The sequence below is a fragment of the Canis aureus genome, chromosome 19 (assembly GCF_053574225.1).
Source record: "Canis aureus isolate CA01 chromosome 19, VMU_Caureus_v.1.0, whole genome shotgun sequence".
Lineage (NCBI taxonomy): Eukaryota > Metazoa > Chordata > Mammalia > Carnivora > Canidae > Canis > Canis aureus.
The window spans coordinates 38,985,460-39,005,186 of record NC_135629.1 but is presented as its reverse complement, the minus strand read 5'-3'; the positions used below and the strand labels follow the sequence as shown (position 1 = coordinate 39,005,186).

General features: G+C 45.1%; 2 protein-coding genes across 3 annotated transcripts; both read left to right on the top strand.

The window, feature by feature from the left end:
• The first annotated feature begins 1,368 nt into the window (after positions 1–1,368).
• Positions 1,369–3,330, top strand: LOC144289981 (IQ domain-containing protein F5-like). The gene is made up of 3 exons (XM_077858715.1): positions 1,369–1,528; positions 1,708–1,851; positions 2,881–3,330. Exons 1-3 carry the CDS (start codon positions 1,511–1,513, stop codon positions 3,313–3,315), a joined length of 597 nt encoding a protein of 198 aa, XP_077714841.1. The 5' UTR covers positions 1,369–1,510; the 3' UTR covers positions 3,316–3,330.
• A 10,317-nt stretch (positions 3,331–13,647) lies between these two features.
• On the top strand, positions 13,648–19,406 carry IQCF3 (IQ motif containing F3). 2 transcript variants are annotated; one of them, XM_077858713.1, is made up of 4 exons: positions 13,649–13,803; positions 13,966–14,010; positions 17,728–17,931; positions 18,957–19,406. In XM_077858713.1, exons 1-4 carry the CDS (start codon positions 13,786–13,788, stop codon positions 19,389–19,391), a joined length of 702 nt encoding a protein of 233 aa, XP_077714839.1. In that variant the 5' UTR covers positions 13,649–13,785; the 3' UTR covers positions 19,392–19,406. The 2 variants fall into 2 exon arrangements, with proteins under 2 accessions (XP_077714840.1, XP_077714839.1); XM_077858714.1 differs by lacking the exons at positions 17,728–17,931; positions 18,957–19,406 and adding an exon at positions 14,766–15,222 and having other exon boundaries at positions 13,648–13,803.
• The last annotated feature ends 321 nt before the right edge of the window (positions 19,407–19,727 follow it).

The window sequence follows — 19,727 nt, the reverse complement described above, 5'->3', positions numbered from 1 at the left end:
TGCTGTTAGTTGGCAGTACCTCTCAGACCTTATCCCATTTATGAACTATTTTACCTATAGTTTTGTTTTGCCTGTTTTCTAACTTTATATAAGTGGAATCATCCTATAATGCTCTTTGATGTGTGGCTGCTTTCATTTAGCATGTTTTTGAGGTTCACCTATGTTATTGTGGGTGTCAGTCATTTGTCCATTTTTATTACTGTGTATTAGCTCATTCAATGAATATACCACAATTTCTTTGCCTAATCACCTGTTGGTAAACATTTGATTTATTTCCAATGTTGACCTCTTTGAATGAAGTTGCTATGAACATGCATGCATAACTTTAAAAAAAAAGATTTAATTTATTTATTCATGAGAGACACGGAGAGAGAGAGGCAGAGACACAGGCAGAGGGAGAAGCACTAGGCTCCATGCAGGGAGCCTGATGCAGGACTTGATCCCAGGACCTGGGATCACGCTCTAAGCTGAAGGCAGACACTCAACCGCTGAGCCACCCAGGCGTCCCAACATGCACAACTTTTTTGCCGACATGTGTTTTCATTTCTCTTATGTAAATATCTAGGGATCCCTGGGTGGCGCAGCGGTTTAGCGCCTGCCTTTGGCTCAGGGCGCGATCCTGGAGACCGGGGATCGAATCCCACGTCGGGCTCCCGGTGCATGGAGCCTGCTTCTCCCTCTGCCTGTGTCTCTGCCTCTCTCTCTCTCTCTGTGACTATCATAAATAAATAAAAATTTTAAAAAAAGTAAATATCTAGGCGTAGAACTGCTGAGTTATAGGGTGAATATATGCTGAACTTCATTAGGAACTGCCAAACCACTTTCCAAAGTGTTTGTTTCTTACTTTCCCACCAGCAGTGTTAGAAGAGATCTAGCTGTTGTATGTCTTTGCCAATATTTGGTGTTGTCAGTATTTTTTGTCAGCCATTCTCTAAGGTGTCTGGGGGTATCGTATTGTGGTTCTGATTTTCCTTTCCCTCATGACTGATGATGTTGGGGATCTCTTCCTGTGCTTCCTAGGCATTCATAAATCTTTAGTGAAGACCTTATTTAAGATTTTGTTGCAAACTCATTCTTTCTAATCATTATTTGTTTCCATTATTTGAAAAGAAATGCATCTAATTGAATTTCTATCAATAAATGTTTAAATTGACTCAAATTTATGTTTTCATCAACCAGCCTGAAAGGACTGTTTCTATACACTTTTGTGTCCATGGGCAGTATTTTCAGCATACTACCTTTTAAGCCAAATTGTGAGCATTTACCGTAGGAAAGGGTGGACAAGGACTTCTGCATTTCATCAAAAAGAACTCAACTGTCTGGAAGCATCCTGGTGCCTGAGTCACAGGTGCCCTTATGACATCATAGCCCTGTCTCCTCCTCCCCTCTTCCTGCCAGCCCACGGCTGGGAGAGTACAGACCTGGGAGCAATGGAACCATTGAGCTCCTAACCATGGGGAATTTGGGGAATTACAGACCTGAGGGGATTTGAACCACCTATATCCAAGTCATGGGCATTCGGTGTTGTGTAAGAGAGCCACCCACAGTTGCAGGCAGGGGAAGGTGGATTTACAAAGTTAACTCAGGATATGGGTTCTACATCTAGGGATTCAGGGCCAGGCAGGAAGTGGAGTTTGTGGTGGACTTGGCACTCAGCTGTATAAAGAACGCCTACCGATTCCTTTCCCCTCTAAACTCTGATTACAGAAGGATGGCCAGTTTTGTGAAATCGTAATAGAAGAGATTGATGAAACCACATTGCTGAAAGAGAAAGAGAAGAAAAAGAAAAAGAAAAAGAAAACAGAGCCTCCATCCACACCTCCAACTCCAACTCCACCCCCTCCGCCTAGGGTAGGTTAATGGAGGCCCTCAGGTTGAGGGGGACTCTTATTCACAACATCTCTGACCCTGGGCCCCATAGCATGGCATGATCCTGGAATCTGGCATCTGAACCAGGTTCCATTTGTGAGCAAAATTAGTGCTATAAATGATTCCTCAGGAGCAATAAGCATAAACCGAGAATGTCCCAGGCCAAACAAGATGAATGCCCTATCCAGACTGGCTGGAATGAATAGGGATCCAACTCATCCTTGGTTCTCCTCTCCTCCTAGTTCCTTCTTGGTCAGAGAAAGGTGGGTGACTGAGGCACAGAGACTTGGTTGTAGAGAGGAGAACCCCTGGCAAGTGGGAATCAGACCATGCTGAGCTAGGGAGTGGAGTGGTGAGGCTGTGTTTGGGGAAGGCATTGCCATGGACAGGGAAAACTGAGTATAGAACTGTGTGTGTGTGTGTGTGTGTGTGTGTGTGTGTGTGTGTGAGTGCATGTGTGCATATGCATGCTAACTGAAGTTTAAGATGTGAGAATCAAAAGAAGTGAAAATGAGAAGTAAATGAGGACTCCATACTGCGTGGAGCAGGGAAACTTCTAATACTGTGACTTGACGGAAGGACACAGCAGGTTGTGGGGTTGAGCGGGAGTCAAGCAGGAAAGGCAAACAAAGGATGCCACTTCTCCAGCCTCCAGGAGGGGTGGAAGGGAAGGAATATGCAAGCCCAGGTAGGTGGCCAGGCCCAGGTGGAACATGGTACATGGTGAGCTTGTTCCAGACAGGCCACCCAGGTCCATGTAATGGTGTGATAGCTAGTGCCAGAATGCTCCATTTTATAGATGAGGACCCTGAGATGCAGGGGACAATGTGATGCGACCAGGTCCATTAAGCAGAGAGGGGCAGGGGTAGGACACCTATCTGGTCTACTGGCTCCCTGCCCAGTGCTCCTGACCTTCTGAGGAAGCTCTTCTTGGCCTGCCCTGGAGCTGAGGTGGGTGGGGAACGTTCCGTGAGAATCATTTCTTTATCTTTGTAACCTCTCTCCCGAAAGAAAAAGAAGCTCCCAGACCGAGAGCAGAAAGCCATAAAGATCCAGGCCTGGTGGCGGGGCACTCTGGTGCGCAGGACATTACTGCACGCAGCACTCAGAGCGTGTATGATTCAGCACTGGTGGAAGGTGATGCTGGCAAAGCTGCTGGAGAAGAGAAAACGAGCAGCCCTAGAGTCCTTCTCGCGGCAAGAATGGGCAGTGGTCAAGCTGCAGTCCTTGGTCCGCATGTGGCTCACTCGCCAGCGATACTGCCGGTTGCTCCACGCGGTCCGCATCATCCAGGTGTATTGGCGCTGGCATAATTGCCACACCCGTGGCTTTTTCCATGGCAGCTATGACCTCACGGCAACCCATCTGGGACTTGAACTTGAGATCTTTCTGGGGTCACAGATATGTCGGATTACAGACTGCATCCCCTTCCCAATAAAGAACTGATCAGGTCTGCTCCAATTCTGTGTCACCTGATCTCTGTCGGTCGAGCTTCAGGAGGTACTAGTGTCAGCAAAGGGGCAGGGAAAATGATGGCAGATACTGGGCATGGAACAGTCAGCTCTGAGGAAGTGGCAGGGGTTGTGTGGGGTCCCTTCTGGAGAAGGATTCTGAGCACCCCGGGCTGGATGAGCAGAGCCTGTAATTGATTAGCAATGACTGCCATGGGTAGGAGAGTTGGGGTTGCAGGGAGGCCAACTCCGCCAACTCCAGGGAGACTCTTTCACAATGTCATCCCTGGAAATGGTGCCCCCGTAGTTCTGCAACATGGAGGTCGTGTCACCTGATGCTCTTAATTCTTCAGTGTCTTCTCACTAAATTTAGAATAATTCCAAAAGCCCTCCTGTGGACTCCTAAGCCTGCATGGTCTGGCCCTGGCCATGTCACCCTCTCCATGTCCCTCCTGGACACCCTGCTCTTCAAATCTCCCACACACATTCCCAACTCGGCACTTTGTACTCACTGTCTCCTCCCCTTAGGTAGCCTTTCCAGATGGAGCTCCCCCTCCACTCACGTGTGTCTCTGCTCCATGCTCTCTCCTCGGGGAGACCTTCTTTGACCACCTCATGGAAATGGCTTCCCCACCTCCTACTGTATGTTCCAGTACCTGACTCTGCTTTCCTGTCTTCAAAGTCTCCATCAAGCTTCTCAAGCTTCTCTTACCTCATTTTCTATTTTCTGTTGCCCCCACTAGAGGGTGAGCTCCAGGAGAGCAAGGACTCTGGGTTCAATGCTGTTCCCAGAACCTACATTGGTAGGTTCTCTCTGCTTCTCCCTCTCTCTCCCTTTCCAAATGTTATTGTATATATATTTTTTAGGGTCTGTGTATTATGCCATTATGTCGTCTTTAAAAATATCCCTTTCTGGATTGGGAGAGACTGCCCTTCCTGGGGCCAGCCAGTTCTTAGAGATAGTAAGGACCCATCCCAGAGCATGCCTTTCATCTGTAGACTAACCAATGCAAGGCCATACCTCTGTTTGTCCTGTACCCCAGAAAGCCATAGTCTTCTGCTTTAATCATCCAAGTCAGGTACTAGGCATCTGAGGGCTCCCCAACAGCTTAGAGGTCACAGAGATACTCAAACCATCCAATCCCAAACTGTTTACCCTACCCTGCCTTCCCTTTCCCACTCCAACAATGGTCAGGGGAAAACTGTTTTCTTAGTCCTGTCTTCTGCCTCCTGAACAAACCTGATGCTGCCCCTTGACCCTGGGTGACATGTAGTGACCTCCCCTTTTTTCAGACCTTGGAGTATAATAAATTTTGTTTTCTTGTGCTTCAATTCTTTTTGCGACCACATCTGACAGACCATCATATAGAATAGCATAAAACATGGATCTAATTTAAGTAAAATTCATATAACCATTTTTAGATAAACCACAATATTAACCATCAATGTAAGACTAACAGTTCAGTGGCATTTAGTGCTGTCACAAACAACCACTATCATCTGTATTGAGTTCTAAAACATTTTCATAGTCCTAAATGAAAACCCTGTGCCCATGAAGCCATCACTTGCCAGTACCCCGTCCTCCAGTCAATGTCTACCACCAATCTTCAGCCCATTTCCAAAATATTTACCTATTGTGGACTTTTCATATAAATGAAATAAAATCTTTTGTATCTGGTTTTAATATGTTTTTGAGGTTCATCCACACTGTAGCTTGCATCAGCAGTTCATTACTTCTTAAAGACTTATTATTTTAGAGGGAGAATTGCGGGGGCATGGGGCAGAGCAGAGGGAGAGAATCTCAAGCAGACTGCCCGATGAATGTGAAGCCCAACATGGGGCTCAATCTCGTGACCCTGAGATCATGACCTGAGCCAAAATCAAGAGTTGGACACTTAACGGACTGAGCCACCCAGGTGTCCTGTATTTTTCATTACTTTTTATAGCTGATTGGTCATTGTATGGCTAAACCGGCTCTTGTTTATCCATTCATTTTTTGATAGACATTTGGATTACCTTTTGGATACTGTGAATGATGCCACTATGAATATTTAGCATCTACACCATTTTACATTCTCACCAACAATGTACAGGGATCCAATTTTTCTACAATCTTGATGACACTTGTTATTTTCTTTTTTTCAAATTCTAGTCAACTCAGTGTGTGGGAAGTGGTACCTCACTGCAGTATGATTTGCATTTCCTTCATGATAAACAATGTTGGGCATCTTCAATGCTTTTTGGTCATTTGCACACCATTGGGGGAGTCTGTTCTAGTTTTTGAACTTTTCATTAGGTTGTGGCTGTCTTTTTGTGGTTCCAGCAGATGTATAATGAATGAGTACATGATCCTACCAGGCCTTGGATTTGTGGCTTCACCATGGTTCACATCCTACTTTCTAGAAACACCTGTCCCACCATCCCTGAATGAATCTCTCAGGCAACCATCCTAGATCATACATACCCAATAGATGTGTTATTCTTGGGCTCTTTGTTTTTTTTTAAGACTTTATTTATGTGATAGAGAGAACACATGCAAGGAGAGGAGCAGAGGGAGAGGGAGAAGCAGACTTCGCCCTGAGCCGGGAGCCCAATGCAGCGTTTGAGATCATGACCTGAGCTGAAGGCAGACACTTACCAATTGAGCCACCTAGGCACCCTTATTCTTGGGCTCTTTGAATTATTATTTCTCTCTGGCAATGTTTCTGTGTGTGCGTGTGCGTGCGCGTGCACGTGTGTGTGTGTGTGCTGGGTGGTAGAAGGAGAATCTATTCTTGTCTCTCCATTTAATCTACAGATCCCGCTTTATTGGTTTTCATCTCTCTGTGTCTGTCTGCCTATCCTCCATAATTTTGTCTTTTACTATAATTATCTGTTTATGTTCCTCAGTATCTTTCCCCCTCAGTCTTATCCTTCTTCTCTATATATTTGATAATGTCATGTCTCTTTATCTATGTTTTTTCAATTCACTGGATTTTCTGGATCTGTACATTTCTGGTAGAGATCATAAATATTTCACCTGCCAATCCTCAGATACAGTTCTGCTCTTCTAAGCCCTGCTTACTCCTTATTCCTGAGAGCTTCACAAAGATGAAAGGGAGGCACAATGGTTGCCGCTGGATGATCAAGGCATTGACCCAATCCAGGCTCAGCCTAGGATGTGCAAACACTTAGAGGAATATCAGAATACTTTATACACATGGTTCAGGGATGAGCACATGACACAAGCCAGGGCAATGAGTCTTCATTCTGGTACTGTTTTGGAACACTAGGATGGCCAGTTATAAAGACTATGAAACCAGAGCTGCTGTGGGCACCACATGGAAATAGCTAAGAATGGAGCTGACACAGAGGAAAGTATATTTAACAGGTGCCAGGAGAGAGACTAAATCTTGAGGATTCCTTTGAGCCTCTCTCTGGATCCAGCCATGCCTGAGGCTACCATTGCCTATATTATGGGAATTTATTTTGTGAGCCAATAAACCCTCATTTTCACTTAAGTCAGTTTGCTGAGACAGAGAGCAAAAGAATAGAAGATCTCAATAGATTAATAAACACTTAAAAGAAATTGAATTTGATGTGAGCTGGTTTTTAGAAAGTAGTTTTCAAAAATTAGTTTTTGAATTAGAAACTTGGCATAAGGTGTGCCTAGGGAATTATTGACAGTAAGTGTGGAATTATCTCTCACTTAATGTGCCCAGAGGACCAGAATATTCTTGTAATGCTGTGTAGTGTGGTAAAAGGGGAAATTGCCGTAGATTAATAGGTAAATCTTCTAATTATCTAGAATCAGAATGGCCTGAAATGAATCTAATCCTGGATTGGTCACCTATGAGCCAAATATGAAGTTTTTTAATTGGCCTAGTTTAACAAGTCAGCAGGAGGGAGCCATGGGCAACCATCAGCCATTCATGAAACAATTGTAGCAAAAATTGAATATTCAATTGGAATAATTCAATTGGAATAAATAAAATTGTCATCCATCTCTTGCCTTCTACTCAACTTACACAAAGTCTATGTGTTGTAGCCTTTACTTCCAGGATAACTTCTGAGTTCTGCCTCCCAAAGAAAGTAGGCAGTCATCCCATGGACATCTTACTGGATGTGTTGGACCTAGGAAAGAAATAGAACAAAGCTTTTCAAACTTTAGCATACATCACAATCATGTGGAGGGCTCATTAAAGCAGACTGCTGGGCCCCCATCCAGCACTTCTGATTCAGTAGAGGGTCCCAAGAATGGGTATTTCTAATAAGTTTCCAGGTGATGCTGTGGCTACTGTTCCTGTTCTAAGGAACCCCATTTTGAGAACCACTGGGGTAGAGCATAACTATGTGGTCACTGTGAATGTCAGCACAACCGAAGTAACAGAGGTTCAAATAAATTGGAGGTTAATTTCTCTTTCCCAAAAAAGTTCAGAAATAGGTGTCTACTCCCAGGATGGAACTTCACAGGGGAAGGAATCCTGGCCCTTCTAACTTGTTACTCTGCTACATATGGCTTCTAAGCCCAAGGTCACTTCATGATTGTAAATGGATTCTTCAATTTCTTTTTCTTGTTGTTTTGTTTTTTTTAAGTAGGCTCCATGTTGGTGGAGCCCAGTGTGAGACTTGAACTCATGACCCTGAGATCAAGACCTGAGCTGAGACCAAGAGCCTAACCACCTGAGACATCCAGGCACCCCAGCTACTTCAATTTCAATATTCCCATCCGCAATCCATCCAGCAAGATGGAAAGAGGAGGAGCAAAGCATACTCCTTCTCTTTTAGGGCATATCTTTGAAGTTACACATGGCACTTTTGTCCACAGCTCAAAGGATATAAAGGAAAACTGAATAGAAGGAGAAATATACCATATAGTTATTGATAGAATGACTTACCATTGTAAAGTCATCAATTATCTACAGGTTTGTCTATAAGTTAAACTCAATTCCTATAAAAATTTTGTCTTTGGGATCCCTGGGTGGTGCAGCGGTTTGGCGCCTGCCTTTGGCCCAGGGCGTGATCCTGGAGACCCGGGATCTAATCCCACGTCGGGCTCCCGGTGCATGGAGCCTGCTTCTCCCTCTGCCTGTGTCTCTGCCTCTCTCTCTCTCTCTCTCTCTGGGTGCCTATCATAAATAAATTTAAAAAAAATTTTTAATAATAAAAAAATAAAAATAAAAATTTTGTCTTTAAGAACTTGACAAACCAATACAAAAAAAATCACATTGAATAAGTGTCCAAAATTAGTCAAGGCAACTTTGAAAAAAGAGACTATAAGGTAGTACAATTAGTCACATTAAAATATACCACAAGACTGTAATAATAACAATTGAGACACAAACTACTAAGAATCTAAAATGAGGAATAAAAATTTAAATAATGATTTGTTGTATTTCCCCTTCACCCCATTTTCCTCCTTCATGTGTACGGTTGGACAATAGTTCTGCATACTTGAACCAGAGAGCATCTAGATGCAGAGATTTCAGTCATGGCTGAAGGCAAAGGTGAAGCACCATACCAAAATGGAGGGATTAATTGAAAGTGAAGCCTCCAGCCCTCTGTGCCAACTCACCTTCCTGAAGGCTTGCAGTCAAGTTTTATTCTACTCTTTGGCTTGAGGTTCTGGGATTCCTTTCTGGGGCATCAGTTAATTATTGCTACACAAATGCTGCATAGCAGACTGCCATAAGCCTCAATGGCATGCAAGAGTAAGAATGTTGACCTAGGCTGTATTTAGGTAGGATCACTTGGTTAGGGAAGTCTGTTCCACATGTTTCTCATCCTTCTCCTCATACCAGGTGGCTACCTGAGCACTTCCTTGTTGGCAATGGCAGAAGTGTAAAAGAACAAACATAAATTGGCAAAGACTTTCAAAGCCAAGCCCAAATTTGCATGTCATCATTCCACCTTATTCTCCTGACCAAAGCATATTGCACTGCCAAACTCAAGGCACATGATATCTCCTTATGGGAAGAAAGTACAAAGTTCCATAGGAAAAAGTATGAATACAGGTCCACTAAAGCAATCTACCATAAGCTCCAAAGAATAAAACAAATAAATGCCTATATTTAGGGTCCCCCATTGAGACAAAATCCAACTCTGCCTTATTAACCTATACTGAGGGACACCAGTTAATAAGCCCCACCCTGCGTGCTGAGCTTCCCTTTGGCATTCTAGTGCCATGTTCATACACATGAATAGACAACCAAGCATCATTAACATGAGAGACTGAGATAAAAAGAAAAACAGAATAAAAGGGGTCTTAAAAGAAATAGAGACAATATTGGCAACAAAAGAAAAAGGTTTAAAACCAAACTAACAATCATAACTAATATTCCTAACAAGAGATGATGAATCAATGAAACAAGAATAGTGTGCTATAAAAGGAGAATAGTCCCAGGACAAGAAAGAGCTCTTTAAAGTTAAGACTCTTAAAAATGGAGAAAATCTTCCCAAAAAGTATAATAAAAAGACAGTTAGAAAATAGTGTAGGGGAGCCTTGGTAGCTCAGTTGATTAAGTGTCTAACTCTTGATTTCAGCTCAGGTCATAATCTCAAGTTTGTGAGATCGAGTCCCACATCAGGCTCTGTGCTAAGCACAGAGTCTGCTTGTATCTGTCTCTCTGCTCCTCCCCCACTCATGTGCTTGCTTTTGCTCAAATAAATAAAATTTTTAATAAAATAAAATTGTATAGAAAATATTGGAAAATCAGATCAATCTATGATTTGACTAGTAGGATTTCTATAAGTATTAAATTGAGAAAATTGAAAGGTAGAAGTTATTTTTTATTTTTTAAAGATTTTTATTTGATTGTTTCTTGGGTGTTTTTATACACACACACACACACGTATACACACACACACACACAATATATATATATTGGAGTTCGATTTGCCAACATATAACACCCAGCGCTCATCCCATCAAGTGCCCCCCTTAGTGCCCATCACTCAGTCACCCCATGCCCCCACTTGCCTCCCCTTCCACTACCCTTTGTTCATTTCCCAGAGTTAGGAGTCTCTCATGTTTTTTGTCACCCTAATTTTTCCCACTCATTTTCTTTCCTTTCCCCTACAATCCCTTTCACTATCTCTTATATTCCCCATATGAGTGAAACCATATAATGATTGTCCTTCTCTGATTGACTTACTTCACTCAGCATAATACCCTCCAGTTCCATCCACGTCAAAGCAAATGGTGGGTATTCGTTGTTTCTAATGGCTGAGTAATATTCCATTGTATATATAGACCACATCTTCTTTGTCCATTCATCTTTCAATGGACACCGAGATTCCTTCTGAAGTTTGGCTATTGTGGACATTGCTGCTATAAACACTGGGGTGCAGGTGTCCTGGCGTTTCACTGCATCCCGTATTTTGGGGTAAATATCCAGTAGTGCAATTGCTGGGTCATAGGGTGGTTCTCTCTTTAACTTTTTGAGGAACCTCCATACTGCTTTCCAGAGTGGCTGCACCAGCTTGCATTCCCATCAACAGTATAAGAGTGTCCCCCTTGCTCATCAACATATGTTGCTTCCTGAATTGTTAATTTTAGCCATTCTGACTGGTGCAAGGTACTATATCATTGTGGTTTTGATTTGTATTTCCTTGATGCCAAGTGATGTTGAACCTGTTTTCATGTGTCTGTTGGCCATGTGTTTGTATGTCTTTTTTGGTGGGGAGATGATGCCTTGAAATGAAAGAGACCATATCATGTCTTCTGCCCATTTCTTGACTGGGTTGTTTGTTTTTTGGGTGTTGAGTTTAATAAGTTCTTTATTGATCTTGGCTACTAACCCTTTATCTGATATGTCATTTGCAAATATCTTCTCCCATTCTATAGGTTGTCTTTTAATTTTGTTGACTGTTTCTTTTGCTGTGCAGAAGCTTTTTATCTTGATTAAGTCCCAATAGTTCATTTTTGCTTTTGTTTCCCTTGCCTTCATAGATTGATTCTTGTTTCCCCTGTAGATCTTTCATCCATTTTGAGTTTATCTTTGTGTATGGTGTAAGAGAATGGTCTAGTTCCATTCTTCTAGACAATCCAATCATGAAATGGGCAAAAGACATGAACAGAAATTTCACCAAAGAAGACATACATATGGCCAACATATGCATGATACATATGGCCATGAAAAAATGCTCCTTATCACTTGGCATCAGGGAAATACAAATCAAAACCAAAATGAACTAGGGGTGGTGGAAGGGCAGAAGGGCAGGGGGTGGAGGTGACTGGGTGGCGGGCACTGAGGGGGGCACTTGACTGGATGAGCACTGGGTGTTATTCTGTATGTTGGCAAATTGAACACCAATAAAAAATAAATTTATTGTTAATAAATAAATAAATAAATAACCACAATGAGATACCACTTCACACTGGTGAGAATGGTGAAAATTAATAAGACAGGTGTTGATGGGAATGTGAAAAAAGTCACCAGGGAGATGATCGTGTGGGAGAAGATATTTGCAACATTTCCATCCAGCAAAGGGTTGTCCACAGAAGTTATACAAGAGGATGATGGGATTCCAGTGGGAAAAAAGGCCAAGGACTAGATCAGGCAACTACACAGAGGTGTCAGAAGGCCAAGATGAGATAACCCTGAGAGCTGAAAGACACGGCCGTACTAGGGCCAAGTGTCATTCCTAAGATGCTACCTGTGTGGATTTCCACAACATTTCTTTAAAGGAGGCACTGTATTGTTCTCTCCACTTTGCCCAGGAGGAAACAGACACCACTGAAAGAGTTGCTCCAGTTCACACAGCCAGAAAACGTCTGTGTCCAGATTGGAGCCAAGTTACCCACCCCGAAGCTCATGCTCTGCACGAATACCTAGTCAGAGAAATGTAAATTAAAACAACAAGGTGACATCAGTTCACCTCCTTCAGTTTGGCAGAAATTAGGAGGTGATTGACAGAGGTTGGACTGGTACTGCCACTGTGGAGAGGAATCTGTCAGCACATAGTAGCGTGGAGGAGCCACCTGTCCCACGACTCAGCAAGTCACACTAGTGTCCGTCCCCAGGAGAAAGCCTTCCGTGGCTGTACAGAGATGCAGGAAGATGCTCCTCTCACAGGACTGTCTGCTGTAGAGAACCGCTGGAGTGACTCAGCAGCGGAGCAGAGAGGAGAACAGGTTATGCTGGGTCATGAGTACACGGGGAGTTCATGATCTGTTGTTAAATCTTGTATATATTGAAACGTTTTCATGATAAAAAGCTTTTTGTGGGATCCCTGGGTGGCGCAGCGGTTTGGTGCCTGCCTTTGGCCCAGGGCGCGATCCTGGAGACCCGGGATCGAATCCCACGTCGGGCTCCCGGTGCATGGAGCCTGCTTCTCCCTCTGCCTATGTCTCTGCCTCTCTCTCTCTGTGTGTGTAACTATCATAAATAAATTTAAAAAAAAAAAAATAAAATAAAATAAAAAGCTTTTTGTGAAGTTGTGCAGGAAAGGATAGGGAAGCAGAGTTGTGCTCTGTAGCACAGTGGTCAGTGGAACTCACAGAGTCACAATAATATAAATACTGTGAGTGGGGACCTAAACTGCAAGTGACCTAACTGAGATGACGCAGGGAGAAAGAGTGGGGTTGTCTGGGATGGAGCAGAAAGCCACATCCTATCTTTTTTGGTGGGGAGCTGATACCTTGAAATGACAGAGACCATGTCAGCATGTTACTGAGGTCTGGAGGGAGTGCTATCTAGGGTCGGTTAAGAGAAGTGAACATGGCTGAGAGATGGGAGTGGGGACAGCCAGAGGCAGCTGGTCTTGGAAGCAAGCCTGAATAACTAAGTGACCCTTTAAAATAGGACCATTGCTACCACCAGAGGAGACTATATTGGGGGACACTCTCCTACATCATGACTCATGTTTGGAAAATTCCTCCAGCCTGCTAAGTTTCAGACACAGAATTGGAAGGGCTTGTTTTGTTTTAAGAAACATCTATTGGTCTGCTAGGGACCAAACAGCTCCAGGAGGACAGGCGGTTACAGCAGCTGGAGGAAGTAGAAATTGACTGAGGTACCTCCATCCTGACCCTTCCTTGGCTCACCCTCCATACTCCCAGCGATGGTCATTAAAAAGACTTCCCCACACACTGAGGAAGGGTATGGTGGCAGAGAAGGCAGGATACAGGGAGCAGAATGAGCCCTACGCCTTCCTCTGTGCTGTGTAAGCTGTCCTCCTCAGGGGCTGACAACGGGAGGGTCCTGTGGGTGGGCTGAGTAGAGATCATCCTTGGAACAGGACAGATTCACAAGGGCTGTGGTTTCACCAAGGCCATTTGTCCACCCTTGGAAAGAGGGAAGTGGGCAGATGTTTCCTCAGTATCCAACAACTTTGAGCCTGTAGAAGGCTACCGGGCCCTTGGGTCATAGTTGCCCTTGTGACATCATGGCTAACTCCTCCTCTCCTATCCTTCTAGCCTTTGCCAGGGCCAATGGAGCAGCAACCAGAGGGGGTGTGAACACCAGAAACACTGCCCCAAACAATGGGCAGTAAATGCTGTGTAAGACAGACACCCTTTCCCTGGGGGTGGGGAGCTGGCCCAGGGCAGAAGGAAGCACCAGATGACTTCAAAGGAGTCGGAAAGAATGGGGAGGTAGGGCTGTGAGGACTTGGCACAGAAGCTGGCCCTCACTCATGCTTTCTCCCTCTATTCTGACTGCAGAAGTCTGGTCCAGATAAGGATGCACAAGAGAAAGAGAAACTGAAGGTAGGTGGGGCCCAGGAGCACGAGACAACCAGAGATCACTGATTGTCCACCACAAAGTCCTTGGAAGGATCCATCTCTGGTCCCACAGCTGAGGAGTCAACTCAGTGTTGCTCTCCTGTCCCCATAAATCCCCTCCCTCCTCTGAGTGAGCTGTGTTAAGTATGGAGAGACAGCAGAGAGGTGAGGAATTGGGATGTGAACAGGTCCCTGGAAGTTGGGGCATAGCAGTGGGCACCTCAGAGCTGGAGAAGGAGTGGCCCAGGATAAGCAGGATATGGGGGGTAGCTGAGAGGTAGTGGTGGAAATCAAAAGAAATGAGGTAAGGGCAAGGCCTCAAGGGGTCATGGCACGCTGTGAAGCATCAGGAGGCAACATCACAGGCTGGGATGTGTGCTGAGACACAGGCCATAATTGCAGAGGTTCATCCTCGGAGCACCCTTTGGCTCCTCACGCCCACGCCAAGTCTTCTGGATCAGAAGGTGTTTCCATTGATTTCCACGAACTTGTGAAGACCAGAGGGCAAGGATTTCCCCATTTTGTAGATGAGGACCCAGGACTCAGAGGATGAGCCCATGTGTCTGTGGCCACAGACAAGATAGTAGAGGCAAAACCCCACCCTGGACTCCTGGGTCCTCAGAACCACCAGGGGGAAAGGCTGGTTGTTAAGAGAGAAGATCAGAGCTCTTTCGTGGCAGGCACCAGACTGTGATTGTCTGTGACAAATTCACATGGTGTCCTCTGCTTTGCTTGGTTAGCGGCTTCATGAAAAACGCCGCAGAGCAAGAGCCAAGGCGGCTGGGAAGATCCAGGCCTGGTGGCGCGGCACGCTGGTGCGTCGCACCCTGCTGGTGGCTGCCCTCAGGGCCTGGATGATTCAGATCTGGTGGAGAACAGTCCTGTGGAGGCGGGTTCTGAAGTGGCGGCAGGACCTGTTGAAGATCTATGTAATCCAAGAGGAGGCGGCAGTCAAGCTCCAGTCCTGGGTTCGCATGTGGCAGTGCCATCGACGTTACTGCCGCATGTGCAACACTCTCTGCATCCTCCAGGCCCCAGAAGGCTGCTTCGCCTTCCAGACCTTCCGCACCAGTGATAGTCTACAGGAACAATACGAAGTCGTTCCCAACCTACCCGAGTTCCACATTGAAATCCTATCAGTCTAAGTACTATAGGGTGGAGAACTGGCTCCACTGCCCCAATAAATGTCTGACCAGGTTTTGTGTGTCTCAGTGACTCCCATACCACAAAGACCCCAAGAACCTGCCGTCCCTCTTCTATGTAGGGAAAGACAGATATCCCACCCTCACTCCCATTCCTTAGTGCGTATGACCCCTGTTTTGGACTGACAGTGGCCATACGCCCCTGACTATCCAAATCAGAAACTGCCACTTGAGGTTGTCCTCACACATCCAGAGCCAAGTCTCCCATTCCACTGCCCTGGCACCATTCTTGTCTCCTGAACTTCCAATTGTCTGGGTGGTAAGGAGGGCGGCTTTATATTCCCAAAAACTCTGGGGACCTCCACTTATGAGAGTTGCCTCTGAATCCATGCTCTGACAGCCTGCTGTTGCGGGCCAGCTGGGGCTTGCACTCACTGGCTCTCTATTTTGAAGTAAGACATTTGGTTGGCTCTCTTGGGAGGAGTACAGCCCAGAGAATGCTCGGGACGCTGGCCTTAGTGGTGACTGGGCACGAGGTTTTGCAAGTTTTGTGCTAATTTGGATACTGTTTTCTTTGGGAAATAGCATACATTATGATCTTAAGGAAACTCGGCTCGGCCTCCATCCTTAGGACCAGCTTCTCCAGGGTGCCAAAACACAAATAGGGCTCTCACTGCTATCACTGCCACCCTAAGTGTGATATCATGGTTAGTACCTTCAACGTTGTCTGGATGACACTCCAAAGCCCCCTGCCTCTCACCTCCAGTGATTTTCACTTCCATCCTACCTGAATCACCCAGTCCTATAATTGCATCAGAGATTATTGCTTTTCAAGCTGCCTGTAAGGAAGTACCTTTTTTTTTTTAAATCTCCAGTCCATTATAGACCAATTCTTTTGCCCACTCTCACCTCTTGCCAGGCAATGATGTCATACTGTGATTTCATTTTTTTCTCTAAATCAGTTTCTACCTTTTCACCGTATCATTTCCATCCACATACAGCATCTCCTAAAGTCACTCCAGTTTTGCTACCCTTCCCCCTACCTGCACAGAAACTACACTGGTCAAGAGTATTGATTGCTTTTTCTTAATCTTAGCAATAGCTTCATTGATGAGCCTCTGACCTATGAGATGCTCAGTCTTAAAACTTCTTTTATTTCCTCTTAATGTGTATCCCCAGATAACATCATCCAGTCACATGGTCTTAAGCATCTGTTATATCCTGATGACACTCAAAGGTACATCACTATGCCTGATACCTTCTTTGAGTTCCATATCCAAGGTATAGCTTCCTACTTAACATCTTGCTTTGATCTCTAATAGTTTTTTTCAAACAGAACATGGCAGAAACAGGATTCCCACTCCCCAACTTCATGATTCTTTTTTTTTTTTTTAGATTTTATTTGTTTATTTAAGACAGAGAGCACAAGCAGGGAGGAGGGTCAGAGGGAAAGGGAGAAGTGGACTCCCTGCCAAGCAGGGAGCCCAATGTATGGCTCAATCCCAGGACCCCGAGATCATAACCTGAGCCAAAGGCAGATGCTCAACCAACTGAGCCACACAGGCACCCCTCGACTTCATGATTCTATCCAAAAATTTCTTCTCCTTGTGCCTTTACCATTCACCAAATCTATTTGATTCAAATTCCTTTATGAATCCTCCCTTTCAGTTATCTCTATCCATCCCTATTCACATCAGTCCATCAGCAAATGCAGTCATCTGTATCTCTGCAATATGATAATTTCTGCAATATAGAAGATAGTAGGGTTGGAGAAACTGGATCTTACAGACATTGCACTCGGAAATGTAAAATGGAATAGCTGATGTGGAAACAGTTTGTTGGTCTCTCAAGAGTTAAATATAGAATTACCATAAGACCCAGCATTCCACTCTTAGGTATGTATCCAACAAAACTGAAAATATAAAAACTTCTACAAAAATTTCATAGTAGGGGGTGCCTAGGTGGCTCATTTGGTTAAGCGTCTACCTTCGGCTCAGGTCATGATCCCAGGATCCTGAGATCGAGTCCTGTATTGGTCTCCCTGCTTCATGAGGAACCTGCTTCTCCCTCTGTCTCTGCCTTCCTCTCTCTGTCTCACATAAATAAATAAAATCTTTTTAAAAAATTTCATAGTATGATAATCACAAAAAAAGGGTGAACATAACCCAAATGGATGACTGGTTAATCAACTGTAGTACATCTACTACTCAGCAATACAAAGGAACAAACTACTGGTACATGTGCAACAAATTGTATGGATCTCAAAGAAGAGTACAGATCCAAAGTGATAGGACAATTAAGCTCTTAACTATGGGTAACTTAGGGGTTTGCAGATCTGTGGGGATTTGAACCATCTACATCCAAGTCATGGGCACTCAGTGATGTGTAAGAGAGCCACCCAAAATTGCAGGCAGAGGAACATGGATTTCACAGTTAACTGATGATGTGAGTACTATATCTAGGGTCTTTGGGCAAGGCAGGAGCATGTGGTGGATTTGGCACACAGTTGTACAGAAATCATTTACTGATATCTTTCCTTTCTAAACTCTGATTACACAAGGATGAAATCATTAAGAAGGATCCTGATGAAACCACAGCACTGAAAGAGGAAGAGAAGAAAGGGAAAGACAAAGACAAAGAAAAAGAAAAAAAGAAAGACAAAGACAAAGACAAAAAGAAAGAAAAGACAGAAAAAAAGACAAAGAAAGAGAAAGAGACGAAGAAAGAAGAGCCTCTACTTCCAACTCCACCCCCTCCAACTAAGGTAGGTTAATGGAGGCCCTCAGGTTGAGGGGGTCTCTTATTCACAACATCTCTGACTCTGGGCCCCATAACATGGCATAATCCTGGAATCTGGCATCTGAACCAGGTTCCATTTGTGAGCAAAATTAGTGCTATGAATGATTCCTCAGGAGCAATAAGCATAAACCGAGAATGTCCCAGGCCAAACAAGATGAATGCCCTATCCAGACTGGCTGGAATGAATAGGGATCCAACTTATCTTTGATTCTCCTCTCCTCCTAGTTTCTTCTTGGTCAGAGAAAGGTAGGTGATTGAGGCACAGAGTTGTAGGGAGGGGAACCCCTGGCAAGTGGGAATCAGACCATGCTGAGCTAGGGAGTAGAGCGGTGAGGCTGTGTTTGGGGAAGGCATTGCCATGGACAGGGAAAACCGAGTATAGAACTGTGTGTGTGTGTGTGTGTGTGTGTGTGTGTGTGTGTGTGTGAGTGCATGTGTGCATATGCATGCTAACTGAAGTTTAAGATGTGAGAATCAAAAGAAGTGAAAATGAGAAGTAAATGAGGACTCCATACTGCGTGGAGCAGGGAAACTTCTAATACTGTGACTTGACGGAAGGACACAGCAGGTTGTGGGGTTGAGCGGGAGTCAAGCAGGAAAGGCAAACAAAGGATGCCACTTCTCCAGCCTCCAGGAGGGGTGGAAGGGAAGGAATATGCAAGCCCAGGTAGGTGGCCAGGCCCAGGTGGAACATGGTACATGGTGAGCTTGTTCCAGACAGGCCACCCAGGTCCATGTAATGGTGTGATAGCTAGTGCCAGAATGCTCCATTTTATAGATGAGGACCCTGAGATGCAGGGGACAATGTGATGCGACCAGGTCCATTAAGCAGAGAGGGGCAGGGGTAGGACACCTATCTGGTCTACTGGCTCCCTGCCCAGTGCTCCTGACCTTCTGAGGAAGCTCTTCTTGGCCTGCCCTGGAGCTGAGGAGGGTGGGGAACGTTCCGTGAGAATCATTTCTTTATCTTTGTAACCTCTCTCCCGAAAGAAAAAGAAGCTCCCTGACCGAGAGCAGGAAGCCATAAAGATCCAGGCCTGGTGGCGGGGCACTCTGGTGCGCAGGACATTACTGCACGCAGCACTCAGAGCGTGTATGATTCAGCACTGGTGGAAGGTGATGCTGGCAAAGCTGCTGGAGAAGAGAAAACGAGCAGCCCTAGAGTTTTATTCACAGCAAGAATGGGCAGTGGTCAAGCTGCAGTCCTTGGTCCGTATGTGGCACATTCGCCTTCGTTACTGCCATTTGCTCCACGCGGTCCGTATCATCCAGGTGTATTGGCGCTGGCATAATTGCCACACCCGTGGCTTTTTCCATGGCAGCTATGACCTCACGGCAACCCATCTGGGACTTGAACTTGAGATCTCTCTGGGGTCACAGATATGTCGGATTACAGACTGCATCCCCTTCCCAATAAAGAACTGATCAGGTCTGCTCCAACTCTGTGTCACCTGATCTCTGTCGGTCGAGCTTCAGGAGGTACTAGTGTCAGCAAAGGGGCAGGGAAAATGATGGCAGATACTGGGCATGGAACAGTCAGCTCTGAGGAAGTGGCAGGGATTGTGTGGGGTCCCTTCTGGAGAAGGATTCTGAGCACCCCGGGCTGGATGAGCAGAGCCTGTAATTGATTAGCAATGACTGCCATGGGTAGGAGAGTTGGGGTTGCAGGGAGGCCAACTCCGCCAACTCCAGGGAGACTCTTTCACAATGTGGTCCCTGGAAATGGTGCCCCCGTAGTTCTGCAACATGGAGGTCGTGTCA

What these genes read in the sequence shown, in the direction of transcription:
- LOC144289981 (XM_077858715.1), top strand. An exon ending in CTCCACCCCCTCCGCCTAGG is followed by an intron (nt 1,852 to 2,880) that starts GTAGGTTAATGG and finishes CTCTCCCGAAAG; the next exon opens with AAAAAGAAGCTCCCAGACCG.
- IQCF3 (XM_077858713.1), top strand. An exon ending in AAGAGAAAGAGAAACTGAAG is followed by an intron (nt 14,011 to 17,727) that starts GTAGGTGGGGCC and finishes TGATTACACAAG; the next exon opens with GATGAAATCATTAAGAAGGA. An exon ending in CTCCACCCCCTCCAACTAAG is followed by an intron (nt 17,932 to 18,956) that starts GTAGGTTAATGG and finishes CTCTCCCGAAAG; the next exon opens with AAAAAGAAGCTCCCTGACCG.